The 25,826-nt window shown below is 43.0% G+C and overlaps 1 protein-coding gene across 4 annotated transcripts in view; it reads left to right on the plus strand.

The window, feature by feature from the left end:
- DENND1A (DENN domain containing 1A) overlaps positions 1-25,826 on the plus strand; it is a 674,161-nt gene that overhangs the window by 261,269 nt on the left and 387,066 nt on the right. For all 4 annotated transcript variants that reach the window (XM_066580802.1, XM_066580803.1, XM_066580804.1 and 1 more), the window contains exons 6-7: positions 15,188-15,257; positions 17,045-17,125. In XM_066580802.1, the coding sequence (XP_066436899.1) occupies positions 15,188-15,257; positions 17,045-17,125 (151 nt within the window). The remainder of the gene's footprint in view (positions 1-15,187; positions 15,258-17,044; positions 17,126-25,826) is intronic.

The raw sequence follows: 25,826 nt of genomic DNA on the forward strand, positions 1-25,826 counted from the left end.
AACCTACTCCCCCCCCCCCCCCAGTCTATTAGCCCCACCCATAGGGGGCATGGTTAATCTCAATTTCACGATTCTGACAAAAGTTAGAATTGTGCCTCAGCAAAATGACAATTAATCAAATGACTCTAATTGAAAAATTACATGTTGCGTGATTCAACAGAGAAAGTCAGTATTTCATTGTGGGAGAACCCCTTAAACCTCTTCCCATGAGCTTTAAACACAGAGTATTTACCCAGGGCTATGGAGATGGCAAGTAAAATCAACGACTCAAACTCCTCTATTGTCTCAGACTCCTTCATATATGACTCACGTTTTTTTGTTACATTTACGGTATTAAAATGGTAACATCAGGCGTTTCGTCACCTTTTATGATAAAATCAAGCTATTTAGATACATAAAATACATTTATTGCAATACAATTTCAGAACAAAAAACTTTACTAAACTGTAAATACACAATATGCTAGGAGTTTATTTTATATGCCTTTGTTGGTACATTTATACTGACTCCACAGCCCTGTATGTATCTCATGCCAGGGTGCCCCCATGCCATCCCCTGCACCCCCCACTCTCTGCCTATTATTTAAGGAAAGTGGCAGCGCAGCACATGTTTGGAGCGGCTCCAGACTCGGTGAAGGATGCTTCTTTCTGTGAGAAGTAAACAGAGCAATGTTTTTTTCTTAATCAGAAGTTTATGTAGCAGTTGATGTCTGTATAAACTCTGTCGCACAGTGGCTTATTCAGCATCCGTATGTCATCACCTCCTTTACTACAGTCACTAAACATGCTTGCCAAGCCTAACTCCAGAGTGTTTAAACCAATGTCCTCCTGACCTTCAGCTTCTCCCGGTGTCTGCGGTGCCTTACTGCACTTTATAAGGGACTTCATAAAATACTTTTTTTTTTCTTCTCCAAACTAGTTAGAACTTGAATACAGGTGAGATGATGAAGCACATGAATGAAATAGCACTACGCCTTTGTATATGGCGTAAGACAGGATCTGGCTCGGGAACAGATTTATAGCACATTAAAGGCACCGGCACTTAAGGGGTCACAACATTTTACCCTAAAGTAGCTTTATTAAAGTGCCCTCATTTATTTGCTTGACAGCTGTAATAATGGTCGGCCATGATTAGTTGTAGATGAAATGGTTAATTCTGACACATCAGGTCTTTTTAGTGAGTACATTTCTTCCCCTTATGGAATTTTGCTGTAAAAGTGTCATTTTATATTAGGAGGCAAAACTTTGTAAGCCGCCATAACTGGGAGCAGATCCCGGGTGGAAGGCGGATGATGGCTAAATCTGCTTCTCTTGTTTACCTTTTGCTGTGATGATTTATGCTGCTCTGATCCTTTGAACTTTAACTGTCTGGAGCAGTCTTTAGCCTATCACTTATTTCTTAATGTTTTCTTACACAGGACACAGCAAGCTGTGGGTTCTGGCCATTCTCAGAATCCCCTGCTTCCCTTCCTTTGCTTAACCTCTGACCTGTAAAAACAAGAGTTAATCAGTGAGTTCTAAGGTAGTTAACAGGAAGGGGAAGTTTTTGGTTACAAATTAAATATATGCAAGTCATAAGCTATAAATCGCACAACAGGGGTGACTGCTAGAGCTGCTGAAGCTGGAAGGGACAGGGTGTTTGGGTTATAGGCTCAAGGCTCTTTACAGAAACGTCGTCATTCGGCGCAGATAAAGACTTGCATGGTTTCACATTGACATATCGGCAGCCAAGTGCCCGTCCTGCGTGATACCTGCTCATCTCGTACGGCGTGCGCTTCGTTTCTCCGCTGCTTCACGTTAAGATCACATCCACACTTGCAAGAAGATTCATTTCTCGGTTCAGTAAAGTAAAACAGAAGAGCACAGTTTACGATGTTACTTTTTTTTTTTACTTTGGGACTCAAAATTCTATCCACTGATTGGATGAAGACGGATGTGCGTTTTTTCATTAGCAGGATTTCCCTGAGGGGGCTTTCACACGGGGCGGAATTATCCCACATTACGCAACCAAATCTTCAGCTTTTTTTCACCGCTACAAATTCCGCACCCAAAATTGAAAACAAACTGTTCTGTTTTACTTCTCTTGATTTCAGTGGGTTTTCGGATTTTCAGTTATGCTCAGTTCAGTTCTGTCTGCTTTTCATTTTATTTTTAACAGGAAAAGTAGCGCGGACTGCGGCATTTTTTCCGCTAAAAAAACGGCAAACAGAAAGGACTTCTCGTTTTTTTTTAATTTTACATTATAGTCAATGGATTGCAGAACTGAACAGAAAGGTTTGCATTTGGTTTAGCTTTTTTAATCAACATGCGCAGGAGTGAAGAAAAACAAAAGAAGTCAAAATTGATCGATTAAAAATGGAATGAAACGGAAACCAACTGATAGAAGTAGTCTGCGCTTTTGACGGATTTGTCTACCAGATCCGTTTTATAAAAGAAAAAATAAATATATATATATATATTAGTTACCATTTCATTTTCTTTTAATTCCATTTTGCTATCAGTTTCATTTTTTAAAGTAATATGTTTAAAACGTAACACAAACCGCTGATGTGAATGACACAGGGTTATGTTGAACAGGTCAGGTTACCTTCTTGCTCATTTAGCTAATTGGGGTGTGGTGTTAAACTCGTGCTATCTTGTTGCTCTCTGAGTTTTAAGGGCTGCACAGTAGGGGCCGTCACAAACCATTTGTTTGGCGCATCTGATAAATGTACATCTTTAGAGTGCCCAGTCTGTCCTCTGTGTACCACGTAGACCTGGGATAAAAGGTGTAAGGGCCCTTTTACATGGAACTGCTTGCAGGTCATCCAAGCAATAATCGTTCATGTGCTTTTACACAGGAACAATCATCCCTAGTGAATAGAGGTGGAGCAGCAGGGGATCGTTCCATCCCGCCTGCCCACCCTCCCCATTCACAGTAAACGGGCAGTCCTTCAGTTTACTGCATTCATAAAGTGGATGACGAAGGAGAAGTGAGCAAATTCTCAATCTGCCCCAATTTGTGTATTTTTTTTCCAGACCGATCCATAGGCGTGGCATGTGAGTTCCTTTTTTAGCACGCACCCATTGACTTCAATAGGAGTTTTAAGTAACCTCCATTGTACCCTCTTTTTTTTTTTTCTCCACAGGCATGAAAAATGTATTGCACTCGGACACGTTAAAAACGCAAAAACAGAACTAAAACTGATGTAAAAGCACGCGCCCCAGCAGTGTAATCTGTCAGTTTTTCACGGACCGAAGTCACACTCGCCCACGTGAATACGGCCTTACAGTATCGCTTCACGACAGTTCACAGCACAGACACAGAACATACATGACGCCTCTGTGTATCACTTACATATGGATTCCATGGTCATTAAATTTCTAACACAGCAGCTAATAGTTCATATTTACAGTTTTGTCGCTGAATACACGCCAATGAGGGAATCAAATTAGCAGATCATAACACGTAACATGTTATATAGTACATAATGCCCGAAGTCTCACGCGTTTGCAGAATGTATCATTAGGGCGATGTTCACACAAGGTTGTGTTGTTGCAGAAATGTCTGCAGTTGTCCCGTTCATCCAGAAAGAGAGAATTAGTTGCAGATGTGGTGCATATGAATATACAGCCAACTTCCCTTCATTCAGATTCTGCAAATAATGAAGGTTATTTTCACACCGACATTTGTGATTTGAGATCCATATAAAACGGGTCAATTTTTTGTGCGTTTTTTTTTTTCTCCCCCTCACGTGATTTTTATGCATTTCGGCTTTTTTTCATGCAGATCTCATCTGTTTTGCATCATATTTTCGTGGACATTAAAAAAAAAAGCATGAACATCCAGGCAGGACACTTCCTGGTTCTCTTTTTATATGTTTATTGTTACAGGTGTTAAAAAAAAAAAAAAAAAAAAACGATCACAATCGTTTCCAACAAGTGCAATCTGTTTGAGTAGATGCACCCGTAGACGTAAATGGGTGATTTTTATCCCAAAACTGCAAAAAATTAGAACATGCTACTACTTTTTCTTGCTCAAACTTTGTCCAGTACTCCCCCCCCCCCCCCCCCCCAAAAAAAAACATTTTGCCCATATAAATATGACTGTGCTTTATTTTAACAGAGGTAAAAGTAGCTGTTTATTTTTTAGCGCAATCACCTTCTTTATATTCATTTTTCTGCCTTGTTTGCGTCTGATTTTCTGTCCAAAAAAAAAAACAAAAGGAAAAAAAAAGGCCCCTGTGAATTCAACTTCAGTGCGATGGATTCCTCTGTCCCTTTTCTAAACGAATGTAAAGCGTTAATGAGAGAATGAAACTTCTTCAGTGTTAGAAGATTGAAGAGACAGGAAATGTCAGCCCCCACGTACCTCAACACTGCCATCATTAGACAGAACATAGGCACTGCACGTACCTAGTAAATGCTGCACACGCGGAGAAGCCCCTCCAGCTCTGCGCACACTGCGCTGCTTTAGGATGCCCAGTTTAGTCCTCTTAGTAATACTGATACTGTGAGCCGTGCCCACTTCTATCCAACGCCCTCTGACTCCCAGCCAGCGCATACAACATGCACCGTTCAACCAAAATCTGTGTTTTACACTCTACTTGTCCTGGATCGTATCACATGCCTCAATAATAATGACTTCCAGATCACATCATATCAAAGAGTAGCTTGGCAGAATAATCCTGTTACAGCAAACTATTCTCTCCTTTCCCAAATTCTGAGGACGATGTTAGATTGCTTCAGTGCTAAAGTCATTTATCCAATAACTAGTGATTGAAATAGATTGGCCGGTGTAATAAGATTTCCACCCAAAATGCTAAAAATAACCATAAATTATTACATCAGCTGTCGCAGCAGTAGCCAAAGCTTGATACATTATAATCATTGGTTGTTAGACTTAATAGAGTTTGACATTCTCATATTCGGTTATGGCAGCCATTTCTGCACAAGTGACAGTAGAGATTGCAGCCGGGTCGGTTGTCCCTTTTGCATCATTTATGTCTTTCCCTGACGCTCCAGCGTCCTTTATTGTGGAGGACACCCTTTTTTATATTTTGTCTGGTATTGCAGGGCCGCCCCGCAGCTATGGAGCCCCTTTTATACGGGATGATTATCGTGCAAATCGATGGTTGGATTGAGCGGTTTGCACAATAACTGTGCAATGTGAACCCATGCAGAGATAAATCGCTGATCGGATCTTTCATGCAGACGATAAAATCATTGTTGGTCTGCCGCTGCGTCGTTCAGTTGGTGCAGTTTATAGAAAGGTAGCAGAGTTGGGGTTTCCAAGATTAGAAACCCCTTTAACTGTGGCATCCCATTTAAATCTACAGTAAAAGTTTTAGGCAGGTTTGAAAAATATGCTGCAAAGTACGGCTGGGTTCCCACTGGGCGGATTCCGGGCGGAAATCTCACGGTTTGGCCGCAGTGAAGCACTGCTTCAAAACCTGTGGCACTTAGCTGCGGGATTTGAAGCGGCCTGGCCGCACGCTTTTCCGTTGCGGCTGGCGCTCCCACAGAGGAGAGTGCTGCCGCAGCGGAAATAAAAGTGATGATATGGCCCAAGGAGCCCTGATCTCATCATCCAGTCTGTCTGGGATTACATGAAGACACAGAAGGATTTCAGCAAGGCTACAACCACAGAAGATCTGTGCATAGTTCTCCAAGATGTCTTCAAAAACTGTGTGCAAATGTACCTTGAAGAACTGATGCTGTTTTGAAGATACAGTGCGGTCACACCCAATATTGATTTGATTAAGGCTGCCTGTCGATGGGCGATTGTTCATTGCGTTACCCGCCGCGATAATCCGGCTGCGGGTAGTGCAGTGAACGCTTTCCATAATGTTGCTATGAAAAGCACAGCCGCAGCGTTCACGAACGGAGAATCATAGCGATTCTCCACACACGGGATCTAAATCGCTGCATGCCGCGATTCTCCGCGGTGAGCTTATCTGTCAGATAGGCTCACCGTTGAGACCTGGCAGCGCTCCCCCCTCGTCCCTCGCTGGCGATATTCCACACCAGCCATGGACAGGGGGCCTTAGATTTCTCTTTATTCACTTTGCATTTTGTTAATTAGTATAGATGAGCGAGTATACTCGCTAAAGGCAATTGCTCGAGCGAGCATTGCCTTTAGCGAGTATCTCCCCCGCTCGAGACGGAAGGTTCGGGTGCCGGCAGCGGGCACGGAGCTGCGGGGGAGAGCGGGGCGGAACGGAGGGGAGATCTCTCTCTCCCTCTCTCCCCCCGCTCCCTCCTGCTGACTGCCGCTACTCACCACTCCCCCACGCCGGCACCCGAACCTTCTGTCTTGAGCCGGCAGGTACTCGCTAAAGGCAATGCTCGCTCGAGCAATTGCCTTTAGCGAGTATACTCGCTTATCTCTATTAATTAGCAACGATAAACTATCAACACTTCTGTTTCTGAAAGCATTCTTTCGATACCTGCCTAAAACTTTTGCACAGTACGGTATATTTTCCCCATTCATGTAATCACTGCCCAGCATGCCAGCACAGAGCAAGAACCAGCAGACCAGACTACAGGAAGGACAAAGGTGCCTTGTTCTGCAGCAATCTCTCCAGTGTGAGTTTACATGACATTCACCACTTGGATCTGGTTAAGATACTACAGTATAGATGCAGAACAAGTAATAACCCACCTCCCTACAAATAATAGGGGTCCACATGTAGAGATATTGGTCTTCCTGCAATCCTGTGTAACACCACATGGTGATATTTCAGATGATACTAAGATACAATGAAGTAAAATATATGCAGTATATACTGTATAGTAATTCTGCACGGGCAAATAAATAATACATTTTACACAAGGTCACTGTTGCTTCTTAAGTAGTGACCGGAGGTTAGCTTTAACGCTTAGAGTGAGCATTGGTGAGCCTTTGAGAATATATTAGGGAACTGTATGAATATCAGCGCCATAATATGATGGTAATATCAGCATGGCAGTCTTTCCAGCTGTGACCTATAGAGCTATTGGGAATTGCAAGCTTCCCACTATATGGATTGTGAATGGGAGAGCTTACTGCTGTAAATCACCTGATCTGCTGTTTTATCGGGATTCTCCGGTTTCTACAGAGTGGATAATTTATGCAATCCCTATATTAGAGAGAGGCTGTATTATGTCGTTTCTTAAGGAGGAACTCTCATCTCTTTGGATTTATCGGTTTTAGTAAATACAGGTATTCTCTATAAAATAATTCTGGAGCAAATTTGTTGTGCTCTTAGAAATGTATAAATAAGGGTGGTTTCACATCTGCTTGGGCACCTCTGGCCACAGGTTCCATTAAATTGGGGCTGAAAATAGAAGAAAAAGTGCTGGATGCAGTGCTTTTTCTTCTATCCAAAAGCCGGGCAGCTGTACGGAAAGCAGGTGGCCCCTATTGTAGTCAATGGGGCGGGTCCACCCTGCGCTCTTTGGTTCCGTCTCTGTACAGAACCATTTGGCCTCGGGGATTCCCCTTTCCTGCTCCCCGAACAGAGCAGATGTGAAGGCACCCTAGATTAATCTGTGTGTGACAGTTCTTTTTGTCAAAGAGGTGTGTCCCTGCGCCGTCAGCACTGATTGGACAATGGTAAATTGTGCACCCCCAACTGTTAACACCAGCTGTTAATCTATTCATAAATCTCTAGGAGTAATAAAAGAACAGCATAAAATTCTAAAAAAAAAGATGCTCCAAAATGACTTAATCTCTTAACTTTACAGATCGTACACATACTCTCTCCAGCAGTGGTTTTGTTTTGAGTGGGCCTGGGAGTCGAACCCGCCTCATACACAGTGGGTTTCCCAAACGAACAGCCCGCAATGAGATCGTAGGGTGCTGTTCGTGTGTTATGGCAGTCAAGGGCCTTGTGAATGCTCTTAAGGCTGCCATTTATTTCTGCCTATTAAGATGTCCCTGCGGCACATCTTAATAGATAATATGAAGCAATAAAATGTACTGCAATGTGGAAGTATTGCAGTATGTTGTATAGGCAATCAGTTGATTGCCAGTTCAAATCTCCCTACGGAGACAAAGTAAAGCAAAAAGAAGTTAAATACCTTTTTTTAAAAAAAAAATTACAGAAAATAAAAACAAATGACGCTACATAAAAGCCTTCCATTTTTAGAATGAAAAAAAAAAAAAGTGGTATCCACATCCGTGAAAGACCAGTCTATTTGAAAAAAAGAAGGTATTTGTCCCGTCTACCATTTTGTTCAGGCGATCACCTGACCTTGTAGAAGTTAGACTATTTGGACGCTGATGGCATATCTTTGTGATGTTGCACCCATGTCTACCCGGAGACAGCTGATGCCATCCTTCGTTTGATCTTTGCTTTGTCGCATGATAGATGACAAGTGTCCATATAAAAATGATAGTCAGCTGCAAAATATTACATTGATTGTAAACCCACTTCCAGAATCTTTTATACACCCTATGAAAAAAGTTTTTAGCACACTACATGTTATGTGCAAAAGTTTTTTTTTTTAGTTCAAAGCTAGAGAGAAAATGAGTATTGAACAAGGAAGCCTCTTAATTCCCCGTTTTATGCCTGTTCCCCATTGCAGTGCGTTCTTAACCTGCTAGGTTGTATTCCAATAAATAAGCTTCAGGCGGTATCAGATCTTTACAAATCGTCTGACTCGCCGCTAACAACAGAAACCTATGCAGCCTAATTGCCCTGCACTCGTGCGTTATCTTCTAGTTCTCACTCATAATTTACATGAAGAATTGTGCTTCCATAACTAAAAACTGCTGTAATGGTATTGGTATAATGGCTATTTATTCCCTTTATTGTTCAGCATCGACTAATTCGCCAACTCTACTAAATGTCATTGAACTGATGATTGTATTCCAATATACAGGACATGATCCATTGCATAACTAGATACATTTTAGGCGAATGTAACGAAAGCTACAAGAAATCTCAATGGGGAAATGTTTGTCTTCAGGGTTCATCTGTTGAACAATCAGTCTCCAAAGGTTTCTTACATGGTTAAAGGGAACCTTTTTATCACCTTTGAGCCCCATAAACTACATTATGGGCTCAAAGGTCAGGGAACAGGGAGTCCGGAGAGCGGTGTTTGATACTCACTGGGCACACCGTACCAGTGCTGTCTTTCCATAAAGTTCATGCGCATACAGCTTGACTCTTGACCAATTTGGTGTGCACGCCCTCCCATTGACTCCTTATAAGCCAGTGGGGTCTGTTGGTAGACTTTCAGATCCATTGCACAAGTTGGCGCAGTCTTGCATCAGTCGAGGAAAATATCAAACATCACCTCTGGTGTTACATCACATAATCTAGTGCTTCACAACCACACCGCATATTGATGTACAGTTTTTTTAGAGATACAAATTGTGTATTTGCACTGTTCAGTGCTTTATGAAGTGTGGCATGTCCTACAATTAGCATCTATTGAAAACAGTGGGTGCCCGCTGATTTCAGGTGGCACCCTGTAATGCTCGGCTTGGAAAAGGGAAACATTACAAGGTGGTAAGTGAATGACTGAGCATCCAGGTCCTCCAGTGTTGAGAACTGCGCTACATGTTCCTTTCAATGTTACCTAATTGTGAAAGTCCCAAGTGCAGCTTTTACTATTAGATAAACATGACCTAATGGAGAATATAGAGGCAATGAGCATTTCCACAGTGGATCTCCTGCAGATTAGAGCTGATTTGAGGAACTTCCAGCGAGACCTACCACAATCCGCTGATGGCTGGGGCCTGCACTCTCTGAAGGGACTGTCCAAACATAACAGCCTATGTAACTCTTGTAAAGCTCAGTTAAACTCTTGTGATATTATCTTAACCTCCACACCATTAACCTACACATGGAATAATTAGATTCTTATGCTGAATCATGGTACATTATAAGAGAGGCTGGATAACTAGCTTTACAGAGCTACAATAATCACAGAATACCATTCAGGAGTGTCAGTGAAGAAGAGAAGCACATCTCAAATATGGGCCCCATAGTTATCCCTTATAACGCTTGCCAGACCTCCTTTGTTTTGTACCCAATGCTCCAATACTGGGGATCAGGGCAGATTGCCCACGATAGGACGTCATGGTAGCGAAACAGTGTTGTCACTTGGCAGCTATGCCCACTGCTATAGACATGAGGAACTGTAGGCCAAATAGTCTTACCGACACAGGTATAAAATCAATATAAATTTGCCTATACTGTTATGACAGCCATACAGATATAGAGACCTTGAATGGGAGTAGCCACTTAAAGGGATTGTCTAATTGTAAACTACTGATGGCCTATGCTTAGTATAGGCCATCAGTAGTGCGTTCGCCCCCAGGGACTCCTGCTGATCAGCTTTTTACCAGGCTAGTGCGCTCATGCATTGAGCTGATTTCTGCAGGAAGCAGACAGCTCCGTTCCCACTGCAGTGGCAAGCCTTAATATTAAAGGCAAAATTCACATTCACCTCAATGTCTGCAATACCAAGCTTGGCCACTGCAGTGGGAAGGGAGCTGTCTGTTTCCTGCAGAATCAGCTAAGTGCATGAGCATACCTGCCCGGTTAACAGCTGATCGGCTGGAGATCCTGGACAGTAGACCACTGCTGACCTACTATTGGTGATCTATTTTGAACATAAGATATCATTAGTTTACAACTGGACAACCCCTTTAAGCTATTCCTTCCTGTATGAAACTCTACGGTCAGAGATCGGCATTGGAAGAAAAATGCATTTTATTTTAGTTTTTTCTGTACCGCCAACATTTTCTAGTACTATATAGAGATGGTCAGCCCTCATGTCAATCCCGGACTCCAAGGGGGTTCAAAATATAAATTTCAAACACAGATTGCGTATGTACAGCCTTCATTCTGAAGAATGGTGTGAATCTCCGGGATCTGAACTTCGCCAATCAAACATTGATGGGCGATCTTAAGAATAGACATCAATGTGTCACTTGAAGGCCCTATTAATTTGCCATATTGAAAATGCCAAGAATCCTTGTCGGCGACAACCTCTGGAGCCTGCTAACGTTTCTTTCTTCTGCGCTTATTTCCCATTTTGCTCGGAGCTGCAATCCCCATGTTCTCTCACTTTTCAGCTAACTAGGGGAGCTTCCAGTGATAAGGGTCGTGTAATCCTTCTGTTTACTAAAAGGTCCTTAATCTCGCTCTCCAAGTCCTTTTACTTAGAGGATTTCTTGGTACTCCTTCAGCCGCTACAATTCTGTGCAAGTTTGTTTATAGCAAGAGACTTTTCTGCCGCCTAATCCTCTCCGAATGTTTACACAGTAACCGCTCCGTGCGCCTTGTTTAAACTGCTAATCATTTTCCACTCGGCAATATCTAGTTCACAGCAGCCCAAGCTGATTGAAATGTATTAGCACAAGTGATAATGCTGTCATATAACATGAAAAGTTATGTTGCTTATCAGTATATTTTGATAAGCTACTTAAATTTTTACAGTAGTACTTGCAGGCTTCAGACAAACATTAGTGCCGCTCACTCATCTGTCACGTAAATTGCATCTCACTTCATTTATTACTACAAGCTGCTCAGTTTCTAACCATGGGGGCACAGATCCCCTTACAGTTGGCAGAACGCAGTATCTTGTAAAGACTTTAAAAATCGATTCAGCTCTATTTTAGAATCCGTTCTTTGTGTTTAGCGTCTACAAGGCAGCGCAACACCCCCTACTACATTTATATACCGTCACAAAATCCTCTACATGAGCTATATTTGAGGTATACAAATATGTTAAAAGACTAAAAATGTACTTTACTGAGTAATTTCTTAGTTTTTTTTGTACTTTTTTTTTTTTTTTAAACTTTTTTAAATAAAAAAAAAAGACAGTATTTTTGAAACCTGTCAAAGCTAGACTCTATTGACACTTGAGTACACTACTTGGTATGCAGATAATATTTGTGCAGGAGCTGTTAATTGCTATACAATATGGGGTAGATGGGAAAATAAAGCAATTACATTAGAACATATATTTTGTTTAGGCTCTGTTTAGTCTACCTTCATGGCTTCCATATAGAGATGAGCGAGCGTACTCGGTTCGGGTGTTTTTGCACTCGAGCACCGCTTTTTCCGAGTAATTTACTACTCGGGCGAAAAGATTCGGGGGGCGCCGGGGGTGAGCGGAGGGTTGCAGAGGGGACTGGGGGGGGGGGGGGGGGAGAGCTCCCCACTGCTACCCCCCGCTCCACCACACCGCCCCCCCCGAATCTTTTCGTCCAAGTAGTCAGTTACTCGGAAAAAGCGGTGCTCGAGTGCAAAAACACCCGAACCGAATACGTTCGCTCATCTCTACTTCCATACCTAACGGAACCATTACAGCATCACCCAGCTAGATTTGTGATTTAACAATTACATGACTGTAAATGGGAAGAACCAGGACTGGACACGGCGCCCCTCTCAGTGATATCAGGACTGGAGCCCAAAGGTTTAAAAAAAAACAGCTTGACTTTATTAAAATCCAGTGGGATAAGGTGTTTCGAGACTACAAGGGCCTCTTCTTCAAATCACTAGGCTGTGCATGCTTATACGCTATCCTACCAAATGTAATTGGACACCTGAGCAATAGTAGTATCACATGTTAATACTTAGTGTGGCCTCCTTTGGCTCTAATGACATCATATACTCTCTGTGGCATACTTTTTATAGATTTCTGATACATGTCAGCTGGTATTTCCCTGCATTCCTTCAGCAAATGTCTAAGTTCTGCATGTCTACGATGGGCAATTGAGCAATGGAAGAACGTTTTATAGAGTGATGAATAATGTTACTCTATGTTCAAAACAGAAGAATATACCTGGGTGTGGGGAATGCCAGAGTGAGCTGTGCCAACAGTTAAGTATGGCAGAGGTTCTGTTATGGTTTGGAGATGTTTTATGTGGCATGGTCTCTGTCCGTTGGTTGAGTGGCACGAACCGTGAACACTGAGGTGTGCCTTGACATTCTAGACAATAATGTGCTGATGACAATGTGGCAATACTCTGGGAATGGTTGGCCATACTTCCAACAAGACAAGATGCCTTGTCACAAATTCAACACTGTTTTACGTTGATTTAAGGATGTTCCACAATTGGACCGGCTGCACAGAGACCTGACCTGAACCCTACTGAACATCTTTGGGACAAACTGGAACATCATGTCAGGAAATATGAACATCGTCCATCTTCTTTGACGGAACTTGCCAGACGTTTGCAGCATAAATGGAAGGAAATACCAGCTAAAGTGTGTCAGATGTTAGAAGAAAGTATGCCACGGAGAGTATCCGATGTCATTAGGGCCAAAGGAGCCCCACTAAGTATTAACATATGGAAATAAATATTACCTTTGATTCTTGCTCAGGTGTCCAATTACTTTTGGTAGGATAGTGTATACTGCAGGACTTTTCAGCCATGGCAAGTCCTAAATATCGGAGTGCACATTCCATTGGTGGGAAGAAGAGGCTCTTGTAGCCTTGATGCGTTTTATCTGCGGGATTTTAGTAAAGACAAGTTGTTTTTTTTTTAAAACCTTTTCACTCTAGTCCTGGTTCTACTGATGGAGTTGTGTCTGATCCAGGTTGTTCCTCTGTCTGCCTGGAGGTATCTTTAGATGGCAGAACCCCTTTTTCCTGTGAACCATGTACTATAAGTTATATAGGTGACCATACCCCCTTCTATTATCACCTACTGTTAGCACAATTGTTGCCATGTACTGTCCTTTTTTCATACAGCGTCTGACTAACAATTGACTTTGGGAGTGCCAGTGAATAATTTCTAGTTGTTGTTTCCTGGTAAACCTTGACATATCCACCATTGGGGTTCCAATATTTTTCAAATCATGAATAGGAGTGTAGACTGTGCTTTTTTGCCATCACAAATACCACAAAGTCTAGTAGGAACCCAGACAGATCCTTCCGCACACAAGTGTGGATTGAGCCTTAATTGATTTTTATTAATGTTTTCTGTCCATGAGGTTTACACCTTTAAATGCCCGTATGCAATGTGCATGGTTCGTTGTGGAACTCCTAAAGTTTGGAGTAAAGGAGCTTTATGAAAAGGCAGTATATCCATCTTATTGCTATTTTACTTCCCATTTGCCTGCAGATTTCTAATAACGTAGGAGGCAAACTGGATTTTACCAAGGGAGTCTGTGCCAAAATAAGTGGAGCATAAGGCTTGTAATAAAACGGGATATTTGATCTCTTCGAAATGTTCTAAAGATAAAGCAATTGAGACTTCTATCAATCTAAGCTACTGATCCCCAGCTTCTGTCTATCTAAGCTACTGATCCCCAACTAGTGGCGCCCAACCCATACATTAGCTCTCTAGTCTCCTGCATTTGGCTCCTCACTTATATTTTTTTTTAACAAATCAGATCTTGGGGTTCTTGGAAAAATTAACCCTTTGCAATCCAATTTTGGATTCAGGGTTTCCTAGGAGGCTTTCTCCTTCTGCCATTATACAATGGCGCCATCTGCTGGCTAGAGCCAGTACTGCGGTATGGGACATGCTGGAGAGGCCCCTGACAACAGAGCGGCCAGTAATCTACAGTAAGAATACCCTGCCGGACGTCTTCCAGCATCAGAGCTGTACAGCCGTCAATCAGAATGTCTTCAGACGTCAGACAGCGGATTGGAAAGGGTTAAAGGGGACTTCTGAGAGCAAGATATTGATGACCTATTGTCAGGATAGGTCATCAATATCAGATCGGTGGTGGTTCATCAATCGGGACTACCAGCAATTAGCTGTTTGGAGTGACAGTCGTGCTCAAGCGAGCGCCACAGCTGTTTCACTGCTTGGCAGGCACAATGCTGTACCATGTGTAACAGCTGTGACTGTTTATAGCAGCTCAGGCCCATTCATTTGAATGGTACTGAGCTGCTTTCAGGTCATGTGAACGTGACGCTGCATGCCTGAGAAAAAGTCGCAGCACAGACTCTTAAAACAGCTCATTGACAGGAGTTGCGAGGGGCAGACCTCCACAGATCTGCTATTGATGACCTACCAAGAGGGTAGGTCATCAAAATGTTAGTCTGGATAAACCACTTTAAATGGATAGGTGGCATTTTACACGAAAAATTCATATGTGTAACTTTGTAAACGTTACTTCATAAAGCAGAAATGCATCGTTAATGGTATGAAATCAATCAGTGTGTGCTGCAAATATACTGCATGAATTGATATTTACTCCAGTTGCAAAACCTAAAACCCCCTCGCTTCTCTGTTTGTTTCATTTCAGCTACCTCCCATGGTTTGAAGTCTTTTACAAGTTGCTCAACATCTTGGCGGATTACTCTTTGAAAAGCCAGGTAAATACTCAAAACTTCCATTATTTAACTGACTTGAAGGCGAGGAGCTCTAAGAAAAAGTGTTCGTTGCTGATCTATATGTAAATATATGTATAAGGCTAATTATATGGAATGACTGATACAATTTTTCAGGAATGAAAACATGTCATATTGTGTACGATAGTTTTAAGAGTAAGGCTCTGTCCCTGTCTTCTGACTCAAGGTTCGTTCTCAAATGCCCAAGATGGCATTACGACGTAACCCCTAAACAGAGGCATAAGTTGAAGCTCCTGGGCCCCAGTGCAAAATCTGTAACAGGGCCCCCAACTATAATGCTTTATTCATAGTACTGGGCTCCCTATATGGAGAAGAGAGGCCTTATGGGCCCCTAAGGCTCCTGGGCCCAGGTGCAACCGCATCCCCTATAGTTACGCCCCTGCCCCTAAACATTAAAGGGGTTGTCCCGCGCCGAAACGGGTTTTTTTTTTTTTTAAACCCCCCCCCCCCGTTCGGCGCGAGACAACCCCGATGCAGGGGTTAAAAAAACAACCCCCACAGCGCTTACCTGAATCCCGGCGGTTCGGCGTCTTCATACTCACCTGCTGAAGATGGCCGCCGGGATCCTCTGTCTCCATGGACCGCAGGGCTTCTGTGCGGTCCATTGCCGATTCCAGCCTCCTGATTGGCTGGAATCGGCACGTGACGGGGCGGAGCTACACGGAGCCCCATTCAGAAAAGAAGAAGACCCGGACTGCGCAAGCGCGGCTAATTTGGCCATCGGAGGGCGAAAATTAGTCGGCACCATGGAGACGAGGACGCCAGCAACGGAGCAGGTAAGTATAAAACTTTTTATAACTTCTGTATGGCTCATAATTAATGCACAATGTACATTACAAAGTGCATTATTATGGCCATACAGAAGTGTATAGACCCACTTGCTGCCGCGGGACAACCCCTTTAAAGCCTACGGTTCCATTTCAATGCTATGCTCTGCATTTGATGGAAACCCGGGGGCCGTGGCAAAAAAGTATTCTCAGAAAAGCCCTCAATAGATTTTCATTTTTTATTCCTTTGTATTAAACCTAATAGAAAAATTCAATTAAAGCAATTATGATTTTGTTATAATTGTCCCATCTAATGTGTAAAATCTGTAGCATATATAATCGTTTTCAGATGCCATCGTACTATAATCAACAGTCAAAAAAGCCATGAGCTCTTTTACACACTACAACAATCAGAAAATGCAATTCAAGATTTACTTGGGAAAGAAGCTCAAAAGCTGTTGTCTTATTGTGCAACGAAGTTGAATGGAGAAAGCAAAGTCCCCATAAGGCCCTTTTACACAGACTGACCATCGGACATGAGCTTTCATTTGAATGCTTGTTTGTCGATTATTGGGCCATATAAAGCTGCAGCCAATCGGCCAGCAATTTGCTCATTCGTTAGCTGATCGCATGTATTGTGCAGTCGAAAATAATAGCTGTTGGCAGCACGTCTCCCTGGGTGAATAGAGGATGTGCTGCCGACAGCGACGATTCTCTGTCGGGGAGGAACAATCAAATGAATCATCAATCATCCCACAAAGAGTCTGAATCGGCCCATGTAAAGGTCAGGAAACAACACCAATCAATCATTGCTACCATTACTTGGTTAACCACCTAGATCGCCCTGTGTTAAGGAGCCCTTAGGCTCACGTCAACTTTGCAAAGGGAGTAGATTTATATTGGAAACAGAAGTAAAGAGAGTAAATATATAGCATTGTTTTCTCATCTCAATGAACTGATATCAATCTTTATGCCCTTTCGTAGGATAACCAGCATAATGAACTCCTGGAAACTCTATATAGACTGCCTATCCCAGAACCTGGAACTGAAATCCATCTGAGCGTGGTAAGACTGACTTTTTTTTATAGAAATTGTGTGGATTTTATAACTTAGGGGTTTTTTTGTTCAACACTTTTCACAATTACCGTGTTTCCCCAAAATAAAACCCTGTCTTATATTAATTTTTGCCCCAAAAGAGGCACAGGGTCTTATTTTTGGGGGGCTGTTTTATACCCACCTAGTAGGCACAGTCTGGGTCCCTCCCGCTGGCCTCCGGCTTTCCGTCAGGCTTCCGTGTAGTCCTCAAAGCTGATGGAGCATCTCTTGCTGGTAACGAGGCTTGAATACCCCGCCTCCAGCAAGTAATTGCTCTGATTGGTTTACGAGCACCGCCTTAGCCAATCAAAGCCAGCGCTTGATAAACCAATCACGGCCATTCAATGATGTCATTGTGATTGCTTCATTAAGCGCCAGCTCTGATTGGCTGAGGTGGCGCTCGTGAACCAATCGCAGCCATTCACTGAATGACATCATTGAATGGCTGTGATTGGTAACGAGCACCGCCTTAGCCAATCAAAGCCAGCGCTCGATGAACCAATCAGAGTAATTGCTTGCTGGAGGCGGGGAATTCAAGCCCTGTCACCAGCAAAAGATGCTCCGACAGCATTGAGGACTGCACAAAAGCCTGCCAAAGCGTCAGTGACCAGTGGGAGAAACCCGAACGGCGCCTGCTAGGGGAGTATTGTCTTTTTTTTTTCTCCATGTAGTGTAGCTAGGGCTTCTTTTTGGAGTGGAACTTATATTTTAGGACCAACCCCAGCATTTGTATGGAGATAATTTTTAAACCATTGTATTGGTTACTGTGACGTTTATTGCCCTAAACCAGTGAGATTGGTACAATTCTTTACCTACCTTTCCTATATGATTAATGCTGCCATACACTTTTTCCATGAAAACATATTTTATGGTGTTCAAAATGATAGAAGACGAGCTTGGGGTGGAGTCTATGATTCAGCAAATGTACAGTATGTAGCATAATCACTTAAACCCTTAGTGGTGAGCCTATTTTTTGCCTTTAAAGGGGTTTTCTGAGTTATTTCTTTTGCATAGTTTAGAGTTCCCCATGCCCAATACTATATAAAAGTAATATACTCACCGCGTTGCCGAACGGTTGTCCCAGCAGTCTGCCGCTGCGGCATCTGACAGGTGACCCCATCCGGCCAGCAGGTCTGCTGATGACCCGTAAACCTGTCGCATTTTTCAGTCTCGTTGTAAAAGTCATATCTTGTTAACATAGCCGTATGTGGGTTGGTAAAGAAATGTTTTGGGAGGAGTTGACTTTTGTAATGGTACCTCTCTGGCGTACATATTCTGGGGTGTGTATAGCTTTTATGAAATTTGTTTTTTGGGGGGTTGGACCCCCCCCCTCTTAGAAATTATACCATTGTTTTCGTGGTTTGTTTTTATGGCGTTCACCATTCAGTAAAATAACATGATGACTTTCTTATCTTGATCAGCACCATTAATTCACCAATAAACATGTTTTTTAAAGAAATACAATTGAATCTTCATTGCTGCGTTCTAAGATTCTTAACATTTTATTTTTCTGGCCACCAAGCTGTGTGAGGTCTTGTTTTTTGGTGTGAATTGCTGTAGTTTTTATTGATACCATTTGAATGTATACGTGACTTCGGCATTGCTTTCTTTGTATTTTTTGAGAGGCGAAGAAAGAGAAAATAGCAGTTCTGGCATTACTTTTTAAAAATTATTTTTTATAGCATTCATCATGTGCAATAAATAACAAAATATTTTCATTGTCTGGGTTGTTCCGAACGCGGTAATACCTATTATTATGTCTTGCAGTTTTAAAATGTTTTTTGGATATTTTATCCATTTTTAAAAAGGGTTTTGTAAAGAAAAAAATAATATTTTTTTAAACTGGATTTTTTTCGTTTTAATTAGACTTTTATTGAACTTTTTAGAACTTCAAGGGGACTTATAACATGCAACTGTTCGATCATTAGGATAGTACACTGCATTACTTATGTGTAGTGCATTTTACTAAGCACATGACAACAGATTATTAGACTCTATCGGAGGCGAGATCTAATAGGCTGCGCTACATGGCAAACATGGAGGCCTTTGTCAGGCTTACAGCTGCCATGGGAATCCATTGGTACCTTGCAAATGCACTATCATGTGCTTATATGCTGCAGTTGCTATTGATTGTGGCATGAAAGAGGTTAAACTGCCAGGATCTGAGGTTTTACTGCTCCTGGTGGTTAGAGCAGGAGCCTTGCTGCCAGTAGTTAGCCAAGCCATCACCTTAAAAGATGTATGTGCGGGTTAAAGCCCATTAGTGAGGTCCGTAAAAAGGCTTATTGGCCGTCACTAAGGAGTTAAAGGGGTTCTGACATCAAAAAAAAAAAATTTTACTCACCTTGCTTGGCTAGGACCGATCGCCAGGCATGACCCCCCCCCCCAGCCGGCATCTTCTTCTGTGCCTTTAAAGCAGAGCAGGAGCGGTCAAAAAGACCGCTTCCTGCTCTGGTCCGTCCGTCAGGCACTTCCGAGGCGAACGGACGGACCGCCAACAGCAAGCACGTCACAAGCAGTGCTTGCTGTGGGCGGCCCGTCCGTCCTGCTGAACTCTGGAGTGCTGCGCATGCGCAGTGGAGACGCAGCCCGTCCTGATTCCTGTCAGAGGGCACCTCTCCACTGCGCATGCGCGCGATCCCGGAGCGGCACGGCTCGTAGAGGAAGAAGAGGAAGAGCAGCGCCTTCCGGGAGATGACCCCCCCCCCGATGTCAACAACAACAGGAGACAAGGTAAGTATTATCTTTTTATGCTTTAGCAGCCATTAAATCGTGGGTTCCCTGTGTCCATTAGGCAGACCAGGGAACAATGGCTGCTAAAGCATAAAAACATTATTTGTGTCAGAGCCCCTTTAAAGGGGATTTCCCAGGACTCTAATATTGATGACCTATCTTTAGGATAGCGAATTAGTATCCAATTGTTGGGGGTGTATCTCTCATCTCCAGCCAATCAGCTGTTTTTGAAGAACCGCGTCACTCACACCTCTTTCACTGCACATCAGGCACAACACCATACATTTTGTAGCAGCAGTGTCTGATGTAGCCACTCAGATCCATTCACTTGAATTGGACTTGGCTGCCCTCAGGCCACTTAACAAAAAAAACATGATGTCATTGGCCTGAGACAAGGCTGTAGTTCTCATCCAAGTGTCTCTTCAACCAGCTTATACGCAGGGGTCCCGAGCGGTGGACCCCTAGCAATCGGATATTGATGACCTGTGCTGAGGATAGGTCATCACTGTTGGAGTCTGTGAAAACCCCTTTAATAACTATATTTGATAGCATATCAATGGAGGATAGAAGTGAAAATGTTGATAAGAGATCTTTTAATGAGGTTCCTGTTTTGGATGTCTGCTACTTTGTATAGTGATATTAGATATTTGGTGTAATACATATTTGACCTTGAAGTTAAAGGCTTTGTGCAGGAACCAGTGCCACACTCTTCCATGGGCTGTGTCGGGTATTGCAGCTCAGCCTCATTTGCTTGAATAGAGTGGAGAACCCATGGACGACTTATGATCTTGCAGAAAAAATAAAGTCTCTTCTTTTCTGACCCTGGACATCACTTTCAGCTACCTATCAGATGATTAGTATCAATCCAGGGAAGGGTAAAAATTCTGCTTTTGGAGAACAGATCCTCCAGTACATGGTATGCAGTGAGGTTTATGTTCTTCTATATGGGATGAATGGCTTCTGCTGTGCCATTCCACTAGAAAAACTGGCTCCAGCACTATGTTTTTGGAGGCATTAAAGATGTTTAAAAAAAAATTGATGGCCTGTTCTTAGCTATTACTGCCCAATCGGTGGGGACCAACTTTTGGCACCACCGCCAGTCAGCTGTTTTGAAGGGGTCACGACGTTCGTGCGTTGTTAGTGTTTACATCACATTAAGACACTGTTCATATTCAGGACGCCGTACTTTTTCATAGTGGCTGTTCTGAGTATTGCTTCGTTGTTGCATTGACGTGAATGGGGCAAGTCCGCAATAATCAGAACAGCTGCTAAGAAAAGTACGGCATCCTGAATATGAACCAGACCGCAGCCTGATTCGGTGGGGTTCCGACTCTCAGCACCTCCGACATTCAACTGGTAGAAGGCTTCATGGCTCCCACCAGCACCGTGGTCCTTCTACCAGCTGACTGTTGAAGGAGTGCCGAAAGTTGGACTACCACTGATCTCCTATTGATGGCCTGTTCTAAGGATAGGCTATCTATTTTTAAAGCCAGGATAACCCTTTTAATCTTGTGCAAGATATGTCGATGGGTGTTGAGCGGTGTTCTAGGCTGCACAGTAAGTCTCATACTGTATGTTAGTTTTCATGGATGTTATATGACCATTTTTCTACACCACAGATGCTCATTGCATGTCTTAGTAAACTTTCATGATATAGGCCATCTCTTTTTTTAAGTCTATCATCTGTTCTCCAACAAGTCCCTTCCAGCTGATGTCCATCACCCCTTCCAGCAGGGGTAGCTGACAGGTTGCAGATGGTGAGCTTTGATAAGTCACCAGCTGGCAGGGACCACAATGATTCTGTGTCACAGGAAAGGCCTGCATGACCCGCAGGAATCACTTTTCCTTGCCTAGTAGTCCACCGGCTTATACCTTGCTCCCGTTCTCAGACCAGTGGATTCTAGCAATGCTGACAGTCTCTCTCATCCCCTCCAACATATGCAAAGCACTCAAGCAGAAGGATGAAAAAAACGTATCAAAGACGTCGCTCAAGGAGCTGGGTCTCTTCCGGCACATTAGTTATTCACAAAGTCCGAATATCACTGGGGGCGCAGTGCTGCCTTTCTACTTTTCTCTGTGTATTGTGACCACTTTTTGATGTTTATCCCTGTGATGCGCTGTCATCTCTATAGCCCATTACTACCTGTCAAGCCGCAGAGGGTGCGCGCTGCGGGTTATGTTGTGTATGTTTTTTCCTTCCTTTTGGGGAGATCTGTAATCTCTCCTGGTATTGTTTTCTCTTACATTCTCACAACATATGTCATCTGTTGGAGCAGTAATTTTCTTGCCTGGAAAATGGAAATGTCTTAAAGCAAATCTGTCATTGATGTTTACTGTTCTATGACAGTGGCAAGCCTTCCAGAGTTTAATGCTGTTTAAACACTAGTTTGTGCTGTGAGAACCAAAGTTGGTGGAATGTATTTCACTACATGATAGAAAAGTTTTCATTACTATCGGTTGCACTTAAGCAAAATTGTTTTCCCATCACAGCAAAGCAATTCATGAGCGACTCTATCAGAGTTTCAGGAAAATGTACTAGTTATGATGGATGGGATATCTTAAATATTCTGGAATAATGGCGAATAATTCTACGAATGGCGTGGCAGGGTGGATAATAAACCACAGACCGTCTAAGGTTGTCAATATATTATAACTAGAGATGAGCGAGTATACTCGCTAAAGGCAATTGCTCAAGCGAGCATTGCCTTTAGCGAGTATCTTCCACGCTCGGGACAGAAGGTTCGGGTGCCGGCGCGGGGGAGCGGTGAGTAGCGGCTGTCAGCAGGAGGGAGCGGGGGGGGGGGGGGGGAGAGAGAGAGAGATCTCCCCTCCGTTCCGCCCCGCTCTCCCCCGCAGCTCCGTGCCCGCTGCCGGCACCCAAACCTGCAGTCTCGAGCGGGGGAGATACTCGCTCATCTATAATTATAACCCTTTCCAATCCACTGTCTGACGTCTGAAGACATTCTGATTGAAGGCTGTACAGCTCCGATGTCAGAAGACGTCCGGCAGGGTATACTTACTGTATATTACTGGCCACTCTGTTGACGGGGGCTTCTCCAGCATGTCCCATACCGCAGTACTGGCTTTAGCCAGCAGATAGCACCATTGTATAATGGCAGAAAGAGAAAGCCCCCTAGGAAACTCTGAATCCAAAATTGGATTGCAAAGGGTTAAAATTAAAGAATATATCTTAAAATTGTAGTCCATCATCCCAGTAAAACCCTTTAAAGGAGTTATCTAATCTCAATGACCACTATGGGTTTGTCTCATAACTCGTTAACATAGTCCTATGTGCCAGCAGTGGTTTTCAGCCAGCCACTGATACTTGACTATACGCTCTGGTTCATGGAGCAGTTCCTGAATGGGACTCCACATATTGATATATTATATTATGGAACAGGGATATGTCAAAGTGTTGTCTTTAAAAATGAAGCTATTACTATTAGGCTTATTACTATTGCTTTGGCTCCGGCACCGCTGCACATAGAGTTCCACATTATAGTCCCATAGGCATCTGTGAGGCACATCATTCTCCTCTAATGGAATTGCCTCCGTAATACGGCATGTGATTCTGTTTTGATGTTTTCTATATGGATCTGTGAGTAATAAAACCTCTGTGTGCTTTCATATAAAACCAGAGGCACAAGGAAATACAGCAGAAGATCCCGGGTACAGATGTATCCATGATGCTTTATGTATTCTAGTGTGGTATAGGGTTATCGGAACTGGTCTCTTTGTAAATGGAAACAATAGCAAAGTAACATGTTTCCCCGAAAATAAGACAGTGTCTTATATTAATTTTTGTTCAAAAAGGTTTAACTTTTTTACATGTATAGCTGCCTGGACACTATTTAAATTGACTTTTTTAAATTAACTGTTAGCAGGGCTTAATTTTGGAGTAGGGCTTATATTTCAAGCATTCTCAAAAAGCCTGAAAAATCATTTTAAATCATCCAAAATTCTGTAAAATCATGCTATGCCTTATTTTCAGGGTATGTCTTATTTTCAGGGAAACAGGGTAGCGAGGGCATGTAATTTACCTTTGCTTTTCAGAAATAGCCCCTTTAAGTGGCCAATCACATAATGCAGACCCATGTAGACGGCACCAGCACCGTGTCAGTGGGAAGTCTGTGCTGCCTGTTAAAGGATTCTGGCATTCACATTATGCTTGAGACTTGCTCATAATACTGGACACTAATTGAATTTCATGATCTACAGTACTGAATAGTAGTTTTCCAATTTAGGATTCTGCGTCAAAGATTCCTTTAGACATCTCTGGTGCGGATTCTGCAAGATGTACCAGAAAAAAATGTGAAGTGCGTAGCGCTTTTTTTCTAGTAACTGTTTGGTCACCATGACAGAAACTGGATGGATCTCATTATAGTCAATGGGTCCGTTGGGTGCCATTGGTGGATGGCATGCGAAGGATCCAGCACCATCATCACTTTCATTGTTCTGCTACTAAACAAAGTAGCAAGGAGATGTCAACTGCAATGTGAACAAGGCCTGAAACCCAAACAATGTTTGAGTACTCAGATATATAGTCCATTTAAAAGTAATTGATCATGGGGGCGCCTGCTGACAAAACTGTAAAGTAAGAACTGGTTGTCCGGGCTGGGCATCCTTTATAAGGCGATTTCAAGCTATAGATTCACTTATAGATGTTGTGGCCAGTTACTGTAATGTATGTAGTCTTCTCTGAAGACCGTAGAGATGATTAATGGAGGGCGAGTCCACATGTAACGCTTAAACCATGTCTCCTGCAAAATAGTGGCAGAATAATACTGTCTTAGGCCTTATGTCCACGGGGAAAATCAGGCCCGCTACGGATTCTCCATGGAGAATCCGTAACTGGTCCCTCCTGCCCCGCGGACATGAGGGCTGAAAATAAGATTAAAGTTACCCGCAGCGGACTGGGCAAATCTTCTCCTCTTCGCGGCCGGATCTTCTTTCTTCGGCCGGCGGATGTGCTGGGCATGTTGGCGGCGTGTCGTGCGCATGCGCCGGGCCGAAGAATGAAGATCCGGCCGCGAAGAAGAGAAGACCGCTGCGGGTAAGTTATTCTTATTTTAGGTCTCCAGCGGATCCGGACGGCTTCCATAGGCTTCAATAGAAGCCTGCGGGAGCCGTCCCTGCGAGAGACCCGCACCTAAATGGAGCATGGTCCATTTTTTTTCATGCTCCATATTTTTTTTAATTCCCCTTTATTGACCATCCGCGGGTATTTATCTACCCGCGGGTGGTCAATGCATCCCTATGGGGTGCGGATCCGCGGGTGGGAGAAGAGTTAAAATCCGCTGCGGATTTTAATTCTTCTTTTCCCCGTCGACATGAGGCCTTAATGTGTTTTTTTTTTTGCACACAGCCCACTTTTTATTGCAATTAGCGCACCATTTGAAAAACGCCTCCATTCGCAGACCTTCACTCAAATGTGGCATTAGAAACGCCGCAGTTTTTGAATGCGGTCTTCTCTATTTTCACATGTTGTAGCGCTTTTTAACGGTTAAATCCCGCAATTTTGAATTCAATGTTTTGGGAACGCATGTGTGAAAGCGGCCCTAAGAGACATTATCCATAATTAGAAAATATGGCTGTTTCCTTCCAAAAACAGTGCAACGCCTGACCGCATGTTGTCTAGTAATGCAGTGCAGTTCCACTAAAGTGAATAGACCTCGACTGTAATACCACACGCAACCTGTGGCCAACTGTGGCGCTGTTTTTGGAAGAAAAAAACGGCAATATTTTTCTAATCCTGGACAAGCCCTTTAAGCCAGTGCACCTAATTAATTTTATTTAGACTTGTTTAGAAGCAAGGTTTGTAAAAACACACGGGGCTCATGGGATGCTCCTGGTTTTACACTGCGCATTTATTGGGGATTTATAGAGAAATGCATTGCGCTCGTCACCTGTCGTAAATCTTGATTCCGGTGATAAGTGA

Source organism: Eleutherodactylus coqui, chromosome 10 (genome assembly GCF_035609145.1).
Source record: "Eleutherodactylus coqui strain aEleCoq1 chromosome 10, aEleCoq1.hap1, whole genome shotgun sequence".
NCBI lineage: Eukaryota > Metazoa > Chordata > Amphibia > Anura > Eleutherodactylidae > Eleutherodactylus > Eleutherodactylus coqui.